The sequence below is a fragment of the Mercenaria mercenaria genome, unplaced genomic scaffold, assembly GCF_021730395.1.
Source record: "Mercenaria mercenaria strain notata unplaced genomic scaffold, MADL_Memer_1 contig_769, whole genome shotgun sequence".
Lineage (NCBI taxonomy): Eukaryota > Metazoa > Mollusca > Bivalvia > Venerida > Veneridae > Mercenaria > Mercenaria mercenaria.
In genome coordinates, this window is record NW_026463669.1 from 18375 (window position 1) to 31554 (window position 13180).

At 34.6% G+C, this 13180-nt stretch overlaps 1 protein-coding gene across 1 annotated transcript; it reads right to left on the reverse strand.

The window, feature by feature from the left end:
- Positions 1-3406: 3406 nt before the first annotated feature.
- On the reverse strand, positions 3407-7944 carry LOC123539050 (fucolectin-like). Its single transcript, XM_053536125.1, has 4 exons — positions 7941-7944; positions 5759-5968; positions 4286-4498; positions 3407-4194 (listed from the first exon to the last, which is right to left on the reverse strand). Exons 1-4 carry the CDS (start codon positions 7942-7944, stop codon positions 3986-3988), a joined length of 636 nt encoding a protein of 211 aa, XP_053392100.1. The 3' UTR covers positions 3407-3985.
- Between the last annotated feature and the right edge of the window lie 5236 nt (positions 7945-13180).

Here is a 13180-nt window from a genome sequence, read left to right on the forward strand (position 1 = left end):
CCCAGTTATTCGCCGCACGGTGCTTAAATCTTGGAAAGGTATCCGCAGGAAGCACTTGCGCCCTAGTGAATAAAGACTGCAGGAAGTTACTTAGCTGTAACCTTTTAGTCGCATATTAAGAGATGAATCAGTTTGATCAGATATCAACTTATTTCTCTATTCTCCAGCAAACAAAGCGCAGCATTTAACATAGTCATCGTTAAAGAAAAAACGTTACCATTTTAACCTTCATGACTTATTACTAATACTTAGAAACCATAGTACAGGCAGAAATCGAATAGCGATGAGGCGGTTTATAACCCGAAAATATATGACATTCGTTGATAAAATCTCCTTTACCTGTAAAAAATTCTTTACAGTTGTGTGCAAGTTGAAATACTCCTAATCGAACAGAATCATTAATCATGCGCACCATTATGAAATATACTAATGATTTCATAGATTATAGGAAAATCACCTCCCCGAGTTGAAACGGTACGCTGGTAATATTAACACATCATTAAATTCTAATAAAACGTCTGAGCACAGTTTCAAAGTAAAGATATCATATTACTAAGTCTTTTTGTGTTGTTCACGCTTCAAGCTAGCCTTTTTTTAAAAAGAGTTTGTAAAATATTTATTAATTCAATGAAGTTCAGTTGTTTTAGTACTACATTGTTAGATTACTTTAGTACTGTCATATTAACTGATAATTGCTTGCTGTACTAAAACGGATATTATAGGCAAGACAATTTCTTCAACTAACGCAAGAAAGTAATGATTTTTTAAACACATGCTCGCTAGGGGGCGTGATTATTGTTCCATATATGTAATACCTATATGAAAAACATAGTATATAGTAAAATTTCAGAAATTGTCTTGTCAAACTGCTGCATCTCCCCCTCTCCTTATCCTAATCCCTTGAAATTATTTGACAAATGTTGCTTTGATAACCCTTTATTCAGGTTGATCAATGTATTGTTTTTCGTTAAAGAACCTTGCCACTGGTCGCCAGAGGGAGCTGTTACTTTTCCCGTTAAAATATATATTTGGAACTAAAAAAATGTATATTCTTATAACAAACATTTAGATTTAATTAAAAAAAAGAACTTCTCACAAATGCTCATGACCTTTACCTGGTTTGTTCAAATTAACCTTATTCGTCAAAAATGATTGCTAGTATAATTAAACGACAATTAGTGAGGCGTGAGGCATGAACAGGCTCAATCAAACCGAGCCTGCAACATTTTCGTTTTGTCGTGTTGAGCGATCTGTGAAGTTTCCACATTTTTTATTAATTATCCGCTATCATCGGTATTGTTATGAGCTAAAAGTACAGACACGCCTCGATGCAAGAATTATAGGTTATTAGTTTTGTATCGGGAAATATGCACGAGTTCTTCACTGGAAATATTGCGCGACTTTAGGAGCGCAATATTCTTCCGCCGAAGAACGAGTGCATATTTCCCGATGCAAAGATAATAATCTTTTTATTACACACGCATCTACACGTATAAATTTAAATATTATGTAAATAGCATAAATATGTTTAATAGCCTGAATAGGATTGACAATACTGAACTAAATAGAAAAAGTAGTACAACAGCACACACTGAATTACGTCACGCACCCGATATGAAATTCAGGCGTCAGTGTATGGAAAAATATTGACGTTTCCGGTACCAGTGTAACTTAACGGGTAATAGAAATGAGTATGTAATAAGTTGATATATAGTAGTTGTCACATTTTTTGTGTTTTTGTATAGATAATTGGCACTTAAACATGTTTAAATCTTCTTATCTGCAAATACAGTTCTGGCATGATCTTAAAAATAATTATTTCTTGGATTATGCTTGACCAAGATTAATCAAGGTCTTTCGATACTGTATGTAAAAGAATGGCAGCTGAAATTACCTTCTAACAACATCTGTTCCTAAATCACTGGCACGAATCCGAAATAATTTTACACATGTCAAATAATCTCCAAGCACACTTCTAGCTAGATAGTTTGAAATGTCGAACATACCACTTTCATCCATAGATCTACAGTTGGATCTTACTAATCTTCTAGTCAGAAGCTGCTGTCCCTATATCTAAATAATTCCATACAAAATTTCTTTTGTTTTCTAATATTTTAATATTTTCGATATGTGAAAAAGTATTGCCGCTATGCATATAGTTGGATTAAGCAAATATTATTGTCAGCTGATTGCAACAATAATATTCTTTGTGAATGTTAAAGTAGGTACGATTTCTCAAAAATATGGCCGCTAAAGCTAAAATTGATAATTGAACTACAACATTTCAGAAAACCAATAATAGTGTTTTTGCGACCAGCATGGGTCCTTACCAGCCTGCGCATCCGCGCAATTTGGTCAAGATCCATGCTATTCGCTTTCAAAGCCTATTGCATTTAGAGAAACGGATAGCGAATAGCATAGATCTTGACATGACTCCGCGGATGCTGGTCGCAGAAGCGCAAAGTTGGTTTTCTCTTGGAGCGGCTCAATACGTTTTCATCGCCTTATCTATCTAAACCATTGTTCGGATTCTTAGATATTTTCACTGAAATGTTTCTTTGACGACCGTCTTCTTACAATATTAATCTGTTAGTAAAATTTTAAATTGTCGTAAAACATGGGGCTAGCTTTCCCTATGTAGCTCTCTGGTTTTTTGCAAATATTCTCTTTAGAATCTTCAGTGCAGTTTTCAAAGTAATTTGCCAGAACGTTTTCCAGACGACTTTCTACAGAAAACATTAAATATTTGAGCTCTGAATCTCTGGCGAGCGATCTACGGCCATTATGATAATGAAGCATAGACGCGATGAGAGTCAGGCTGTCGACTAGTATGTAATCTATCACAAATAGTTAGTACACAAAATGGTCTAAAACACAATAAGACAATCGAAAAACATTAAATTTTATTTTATCTATTCTTATACGGTTACAACAAAAGCTAAATGTAGAAAACAACACAGCAAAACAATGTACTGATGTTTGAAAATTAACACAAAAGAACTTGTCATTCTCTTCCTTTAATGTATAGGCCTGAAGATGAGAAACAATGTTTTCTTTTTAAAACCAATACAAGTACGGTAGATACTAAAACCGGCAGTACTATTTTATTAGTTTTGTTTACAATGCATATTCAATTTGTCCATTTTACATCATATTTCTATTTAGTCAATCGCGCTATTGATATCTGTTTTTATTTTAATTTATAAATACGTACTATCTAACGATCGTACAATTTTATAAGTGAAAGAACGCGTCATTCTCTACCTTTTACCACAGTGACATATACGGCGCGGATAGCTACGTTTAGCTACGGATAGAAACTTAGTAACCCGTATCGATTCGTACCTGAGCCGTACGGATCAGGTACGGATCGATACGGATTACTACGTTTCTTTCCGTGGCTAGACGTAGCTATCCGCGCCGTATGTGTGACTGGGGTATTTGATAGATAAGCCGTAGATTTCTTTCTAAAACATGTACGGCAGATACTAAACATTGAAACGTTAATGAGTATAGTAGTAGACAGTAAATATAAAAATTATGCGTGTATATATATCGAATATACAAACGAAAATGATGCAGAACAAAATTGAAGCGTCATGAATTCCTGGTCCTTTACATGACATTTTTATTCAGTCACACATACATCATTTTTGCAATTTTATCAATGCATACTATCTAACAATCATACAAATTTATTATTTTTCTATGTAACCAAAGAAGAACTTTAAAATTTCGTAACATTTACATACACCTGAAGACATGTCTTGAGCAATGCTCAGTACGAATCATATTTCCCTTTATTTTCCTTACCAATACCTTAATTCAGTTATACATGTATTCAGTTATTTCACCAGTTGACGGTTGTGCACTAACCATCATGGTACATGTTTATCAAAGTTTCATTTCAACCTTATGTATCCTAACATATTTGCTGCATTCATTCAAAACATTATTTAAGGAATTCTAAGTCTTAGAACGTAACTCATTTTAGGATAAACATTGTTCCAGCAACAGCCTCCTCCGTATTACTGGACGCCAACAGATCACACATATGCGTATCTTCGTGATATCTTGCATCGTCACATCCGTCTGTTTTGTGACATATATAAGCGCAGTGGTGGGTCGATGCCGTCTTTATCGAAGCTTGTATGAATGTCTCTGTACCCATCAAGGAATTTTCTATTATAAAGACTGAAATAAGATAATTAGTAAAATTAAAAAATTAAGTTGCAAACCTTACTCATTAATTAACAATTAATATTGAAGTTTAAGATACACTTACACTTAGCAGCATTGAATGCAAAAACCTGAACCTCGCAAAGTGTCAGGTAGTCAACTACAGACGGAATTCTTGTTATCCGAACCCACTGTCCAATGACGGATTCTGCTAGCTCGAACGTATACACTAAACCAACAACTCCTTTGTGATAACCATATCGTTGATAATTGCTTTTCGTCAGGCCGACATATAGCTCTACATCTCTCAACCGATCCGCTGGAATTCAGAAAGCATATATAAATCAAAAGCACAATAAGTATTATCATAATATCGCATTTGAAAGTTTGACAAGATAATGTAATGCCGAAGTAAGCATACAAAAATATTTTCTGAAAAGTTTAAGAACTTAAAATATCATAATGAGAAGTTATAAGATAAAAATATATTCATTATCTTAAGATTGTCTTAAGGTATCCGAGACACATATAAGCAATTGTTATATACAGTGCTATTAAAATATATGAACTATTGATGCCTGGTTAGCTCATATAATTTTGGTATCATTTGAAAGCGTATTGTCTACATTACATGACAAAAATATGCTATAGAATTTTTATCTTTTACATTATAGTTTTCATCAGCAATCCAGTTATTTCAGAGTAAGGGGCCTCCGTGGCCGAGTTGTTAAGGTCGCTGACTTCTGATCACTTGCCCCTCACCGATATGGGTCCGAGCCTCACTTGGGGCGTTGGCTTCTCCATGGTGAGGAAGCCATCCACCTGGCTTACGGAAGGTCGGTGGTCCTACCAAGGTGCCCGCTCATGATGAAATAATGCACGAAGGAGCACATGGGGTCTTCCTCCACCGTCAATGCTGGAAAGTCGCCATATGACCTATAATTGTGTCGGTGCGATGTTATACCCAACAAAGCAAAGTATTACTGTGTAAGATTTATCATTTCGAGGTCAAAAAAAAAAAAAGACCGTAGTGATTCGTGCATATTTTTTGTGGTCATCTTATTTACTAATTCTTGTTCAGCAGACAAGTCTTTCAAATGATACCAGAAAGATGGGGTCACCAGGCATCAAAATGTTACCTTTTTGTTTATCGGATACCTTAATGTTTCTTTTTAAATACTGTTTAACGATGGTATCGTTTCCATTGTTTTCTAAACATTGACGTAAATTTACTTAAAACTTCGATGGGGTTTTATTATGTGAATCCGATTGTATCTTATAACTATAAAACGAGTGGCAAAATGCAAAAGTTAATATAAAATACTAAGATGTTTTGATATTGAACAGAACTGTTTTTTTTCTTTGATTTTAAAAACGAAATCAAATAATATTAACGACTGTTAACACGCCAAGTTCTTGGACTCAAAGTTGTTATTTTATTTTTAATGCATTTGGATTGGAGTCTACTTGATGTTTCGCTTATGCCAGTGCTAGGTGCTTGAGGTGTGTTTTTCCTTCATTTACACTCTTGCACAGACGAACAAATATGTATAAAATGATACAAATGGTTGGAAATTACATATCCAATCCTGGCGGTTGAAGATGGTCACGTGGTCAATGAAATATTTTCTACCCAAATCAACCTCCCAGTAGGCATTTGCAGTGCTATATGTGTGAGCGCATGAACCACTGTAATGGGAGTATGACGAGCCCCGATCCACAGCTCTGCTGGCATCTAAACCTTGATAAATATTGGTCTGGTAAGCTTTCTGTCGAAGTGCAACATTCTCTAATATAAAAATTATATAGATGGTTATAATGACGATAAAACGAAAACAAATACTCTAGAGTCACAGAAATAGGTCAACATTATTACTGATTTATATTAGATTTGAAATTGAACAAAAACATTGCAAATACATTCAAAGAAACATAATGTTACCTAATACAGTTAACTCAACTGCTCCAAAATTAAATGTTTGTATTATTATAACAAACAAAGCCTTTGAAAAGAGCATTATGTCCACAATATGCACTATGTATAGCAGATTTGTCAAAATTCACAATATCACAAACTATCATCAAAGTGAAGAATTGGTGAATTACGTCAAAAGTACAATGAACGCTTGATCACCTCATTGTAACACTCGGTACCAGACTAATTAGAAGATAATCCTTCCGTTACCATATGAATATTCACTGCCAATCTACATCAAAGCAAATCAATCAGTCAAAGTTGAAAAAACAGTTTGTGCAATTAAAACACTATTATAGGCATACACTTGGGACAACGCTTGATCAATAAGATCTAATTGTCGACATTTTGTTTCCCAGAAGAAATAATAACTGCTGCAAGATCGTAAATTCATCCCACATCACATGGATCTTCAAGACACTTTATACATGCTTTCTCGTATACTTTAGAGCAATAGAGTAAATAACAATTAAGAGACATCCGCAGATGTATTAATAGGCGGTGTACATGGAATATTCAATGATACACAGAGTTCAAATCTATATAAAGTGGCGTATGGTCCCTAGTTAATTTAATGTGTGCCTTGAACGAGAAAGCAATAGTCAGAAAAATATTAGAGAAAGGATCTGAGGTGATGGAGCCTGCATATCACAGAAACAACCAAAAGACAAAATTATAATGCAGGAATGCAGTTAGTAAGGAATTTCTATTGGAATTACGAGATGTTTTACGTAAAAATGTAATATCATTTAGTAAAAACGTAATATTATTTCGGTAAAACGTAAAAATATTTGGTGGAAATATTTCACACTGGGCGACAAAACTGCGGTGTGAAAGTTAGAGGTCGAGCTTAAGAGGAGGTAATTATATTCGATCATTTTGAAAGATTTTATTTGTTTAGAATCTTTCATTTTTCAAAACTGCAACATTCAAGACCATTTCTTAGGGCGGTCAAAGTCAGCTGTGCCATGATCATGAAACTTGGTAAGGATATTAACCAAATATACGTTATTCATTGTTGTCTTGAGACAACCCCCACTTTTGTTCGAAGTACATAATACATGTACGTAGTCGCATTCATGTTCAATTACGCCGAAAAGGCCAAGTTGAGATTTTCAGCTTACTTCGACGCGTACAGCTGACCGTGGAATGCTGACCTACTATAGGCGTTTATCAAACTGTGTACAAGGATGTTATGCATAACTGAATAGTGGCATATTTAGCATCCGGTTCTAATAAACATTTTTTGTCGCAATGCTAGTAGGCTAATATTTCACGTCTCTTAAAATCATATATCCTTTACTTTTAAATATCTCTTGAATATCTCAAGCAAGGGTCTCTTAAAATTAGCTCGAAAGTAAAATAGCGCGAGTCATAAAAAAAATTAACACGTACTTTGAATTGATAATATTCTATCCAAATTATACCAGTATTTACTCATCAAAGTACGTTAATATCTCCATTTGCAGATCTTGCAATTTCTTTTCGTGCTGCAGTGTCTCGGATTTTGTTTCGATTTGAATAATTTGCATCATGCATTTACATATCTTATTTACCTGACTATACGTACCGATTTTGAAGTTAAAATGTTATCAATATTGAACGTCTACGTAGCGTCACAAAAAGCGGTATATAGTCAATTGAATATCGCTTCAAAGTACTTGGATATCTCTTCCTGGACCTAAATACGCAGTTGTAAGTAAGTAAAGGTACCACAGGCGGTGCGTTACAATATAAGGTAGGAGAACTCATGTAACCGTGTCATCATGTTGGCTGGAGTAATTACCCATTTTATACCCATATATCAATTATGTTTTTAAGACTTCTGGGACCTATTTACAGTCTATAAATAGCATAGAACTTATTATTTAAGTCTATAAATAGCCTTAAACAACCCAATTAACCATAGGTACTGACACTTCTGAGACAACAAATCGCATATTCGCATCTGTAAAGATCAGGATCAGTAGTTATTTCCTATATTAAGCAGTTAGTTTTCAATGTCGATGACCAAATAATGAATTGGATCTCTATTATATACACATTCAATTTTACACGTCTTTCACTTCTTAGTTTAAATTTTGTAATTTATGCTCATTTCGTTCTATCGTCGTCGGATGGGCGGATCCGCCCCATTGCAGCAAATACCTTAATTCAAGACTGGCAGCTCAACTACTGATAATCAGATATCATCCTCCTTAAACACGGAAAGCCACGACACAAATAAAAAGCGTCATCTAGTCACACCTTTTTTATACGATCATTTACACATACACGCACAGCCTGTTACGGTCGGAACTTTCATTCGAAGATACATATATTCATACATATATGATACTTTTGCCTCTACTCCTTCGTATCTCTGGAAACATACACCAACACCCTGGACCCAACAGTACAATTTCATCCGACAACTCATCTTTATCAGCATATAGTGAAGTACTACAAAGCGGTCTTTTTGTTATTCATCTGAATACTCAAAGTCTCTAGCCTAAAATTGACATTATCGAAATAGAAGCGCAGCCTTATGATATAGTTATCTTCACAGAATTCTGGCTATCTCCTGCAATATCAAAATGACGATCTTCTAAATACTAACTTTCAAACACTGTTTCGCGGAATTCGTAATGCTCGTACAGGTGGAGGCGTCACTATCTATATTCGAGATAGCCTTCTCGTCAAACATCGTGACGATCTTTCTGTTGCTGGATTAGAGGCTCTCTGGCTTGAAATAAATTTCAGATATCTTGTCATCTTTGTAGGAGGTATCTATCGTCCCCAAGATTCAAATAATCAGCAACGGCTTCTTCTGGAACAGTCTATAGACCAAGCTTGTAACCAATCGTGTGATAATATCCTAGTAGCTGGTGACTTTAACATCAATATCCTAAACACTAAGGTAAACAGGATATCAAATCTCATTTTCACTTACCACGTAGAACAACTAATATAATCACCAACCAAGTTTACAGAAAACTCATCCTCTCTTATCAATCTCATTTTTGTTAAAAACAAAAATTAAGTGCTATCAAGTTTTGTTGCCGACCCAGTCATTCCTGACATGACTCGGTTCCACTGCCTTATTGTTGCTGTACTTAAACTAGACAAGCCCACACACATTACATTCAAAAGAAAAAGTATGGTTGTATGACAAAGCTAACTATGGTCAATACAATAAAATACTGCACAATGCTAACTGGGACACAATAATAGAAAACACTGACCTTAACAAAGCCACTGAAGACATCACACACACAATTTTAACTGCAGAGCAACAATCAGTTCCAAACAAAACAGTCACAATAAGACTTTCCTTGGCTAAATAATACAATAAGAAAGGCTATTAGGAAACGCAACATGTTACATAACATAGAAAAACGAATTAACACTTAACAGGCTTGGACAAACTTTAAAACAATACGCAACGAAGTAACAAAACAAATAAGAATAGCAAAACAAAAACTACCAATACAAACTCATTGAACAAGTAAACTCAAATACAATATTAGCAAAAATCTTGTTCAAAACTGCTAAGAAACTAACAAACAAACCAACAGCTTAGACAATTCCAACATTACAAAACCAAAATACATAAACATCTACAGACCAAGCAAAGATAGAACTTTTTAACCGTTTCATTTGCTCACAATCCACCGTAGGCGACACTAACGAAACTTTGCCACCATCCCTATCCTGTACTACAGCTACCCTATCAAATATTCATATAACACCAACAGACGTTTCTAATGCTATATCCCTCATTGATCCTAATCTTAATCCTGTGGTCCTGATATCATTAGCCCAAACAAACCTCTCCGAGAAGATAAAGCAGAATTTTGTGAACCTCTTTCACAGTTCTTCAACAAGTTATTGAAGAATGTCTTCTTCCCTTCGTCCTGGAAACTAGCAAATGTTACACCAATTTACAAAATATCAGATATCTCTAAACGTTCGAACTATCGACCAATGCCCGTTCTTAGCTGAATAGGCAAAACGAATAAAAACGTTGTAACCTGCAACAAAATTTCCCGAAGAACTGACCGCAAGCTATATTTATAGAATGGTCGAATCTTTCAGAATGTTTATATTAGAAATTGCTATTGTGCAAAAATGTTTAATAGGTGGCCCTAATTCTCTAGATCATTTCGCTATGTTAAACATGGCCTACTGTAACAGAACTTTAACTTTTAAGAATCGACTTTTTAGGAACTAATAAGCTGATTTCAATATAATTGTACGGAAATGTTTCTTTGGTGATCCTCTGCCAGAGTCTTTCGGATCACATGGTTTGTTAAAGAATGTGACCACCACCAGGCGGGTTGGGGTGGGGGTAAGGTAGCAGACTTTCCACATACATTTATTCGGACGACAACTTGGCAAGTATTAGAAAGTCTGGTAGTTCTTTTAGTAAAATATGCCACTGAGTCGATTGACAAACAGCTAAAAAGTTAAAATGTTAGCGAACAATATCTTTATTTTTTTAACCACTTAATGTTTTGAGAAAGTCCCTAAAATATATCCGAAGTCAGATTCGGATTCGGCATGCATCGGATTAATTCGCAAATGTCTACTACCCACTTTACTAAAAACAGTTTAGAACGGCGATTCTAATGCATTTGATATCTACCTGATGTGTTAGTTTGTTCTATTTTGAAATACAAGTGTCTATCGTAGCATGTGTGAATGAGATTATGTCATGCGTACATGGTGACGGTATGTAAGTTCCGTTATCTGTTCCAGTGTTTATAAGTATTTCAGTGTTAATTGTACATGTACTTGCTTTTTGTTCAGAAAGCCTTATGTGAAATTAGATGTATATGATATTATTAAGGGTGTTGCCGTCTTTAAACAGTTTATAATTTATGTCATTTAATTATTCATAATAACACCAAAGATCACCATTTAGACTCCTTTGAAGAACATGAATTAGACCTCTATATAGCCATGCGAATGTTAGTCGACCGGTCGGACATGTGACATATTTTTTTAAAAAAAAAAGGACTTATGTTGATCAACATGACTTCCAAATAAAAACTTCGATCAAAGTATCGGGCGGTCAGTTATATAGATACAGAATAAAAGATATATAGCGTTGCTATTGTCTATTGGGAAGCGGGTGATCGAACCTGCAATGCCCGTTACCGCAGTCCAGTTTTTAACAACATAGTCTTTCATAGTGAACCCTAGATCCTGTCTTGATGTTTTCGCATTTCATTTAGCCTGATGAACGTTGAACTTGACTATGTAATATGGAAATTTATTTCAAAACCGTGAAGTAATAAGTATTCTTACTCGTTTCTACCGTAGTCGAAGCTATGATGATGAAAGTCGAACGATCGATGGTGAAAGTCAAAACCACAATGATGAACACGAAATAACGATGGTGAAAATGCGAAATGATATCGCGTTTCTCGTTTCATCATCGTAGTTTCGTGGTTTCGACTTTTACCATCGTAGTTCGTGTTTTCGCCATCGTGAATTCGACTTTCACAATCGCGGTTTTGACTTTCAATGTACGCAGTTCATAAAATCTAATAAAGATCTCGATGGAACAAACGGAACACCGTAACTTCAACTGCTGACTCGTCTCAGTATTTTGTTAAAACTGTTTTTTTTGTATTTATCCTAAATTTGTTTATACTTTCATTTACAGGCATCTTCTTTGTAGCACGTATGTACTTAAATAATAAACACTAAGCCTTTATTATAACACAAACATAAATTTGAATAGGTATTCAAAAGTCATCCTCGCACAGCAAAGTATACAACAAACTAATTGGTATTGTGTTTGTAGTTTTTAAAAAATAAAAAAGAACGAAGAAAACGTTTCTTATAAATTTGTACATGCAATTCTGTTGTTAAACATTGCTGTCGATGTGCCGCTCCAAGGAATTGTTTACTGTGTATATATCTTAAATCAAGTATCTTAACATTGTCCTGAAAAAAGACATGTATATATATCTCATGAGACTGGAATAATACCGTTTTATTGGAGAAAAAATATTGTAAACTGTTTTCAAAGAGTCTACAGACTCTCTTCAATATCGAGCCATTAGATACTATGCATAAACTGTATGCAGGTGTTTGTATTATCAGATTGTCACGCTGGTCAGCGTTAAAATTAATACTTCAAGGTTCTAAAATTGCGGCTAAACAGAATTGCTTTCGAACACATGATAGTAGAATAGATTACATTTCTACACAGTAACTCACAAATATATATGTTCATAAAGAATTACGTAAATTAATATACAGTTTCGTCGTCGATTTTAGACGTATGTATAGAATGTTGCTGTGACAGAGATTCTAACATGTTATCAACAAAAAAAGTCTTTTTTTACAGCTTGTTAAAACAAGTGTGGTTGTCAACAATATTTAAAAATACACGATAGATCATTATAGGCTGTCATCTTTCTGCCAAATATATACACCAAAAGCGGCAATAGAAGTTTTTGTCTTCTTATACATTGTAAGCAGCACTTAAGTCTTGGTGAATAAAGTCTTTCGTAAAATCTTTAATTCAGCTGTTTGACAAGTCATCTTCTTTACAACGCCACTTGGGATACCCGGTGATATGCCTGTATCAATGCATTAGATGTGTTTCTTTGGCGTGATGGGCAGCATTCAGAAAACCCGCTGTGGTAAAGTTTATCATACGTGGCCGTACTCGGCCAGAACGTCGGCGTAGAAGTACGGACGGGCTTCAAACACGTCCGGTTAATCCTAGATGTTTGATCGTTAGACATGTTAAATTAATGTTCAAAGTTTATTATAACCACTTTGAATTGTGCCGTTGAAATTGTTTTTCCATAACTTTTAACAGAAGTCCAATATAAACAGTTGAATTTTTCTTTATTTCGCAAAGATTGCGATCAGGATCAATTATTTATTTCATACTCTTCAGAGAAATACTGAAATTTATCAGTGAAATAAAATTGATATTTTCACTTTCATATCATTTTTATTTTTCACTGGTACATTTGAATGCGAAATGATATGATTTATGAATGATATGAAATTCGTTGC

Bases quoted from the DNA above. Each gene is read 5' to 3' on its own strand.
- LOC123539050 (XM_053536125.1), bottom strand. The intron at 4,499-5,758 runs GTAATTTCCAAC...TCTGAATTCCAG, and splicing joins CAACCGCCAGGATTGGATAT to CGGATCGGTTGAGAGATGTA. The intron at 4,195-4,285 runs GTAAGTGTATCT...ATCTTATTTCAG, and splicing joins TGCATTCAATGCTGCTAAGT to TCTTTATAATAGAAAATTCC.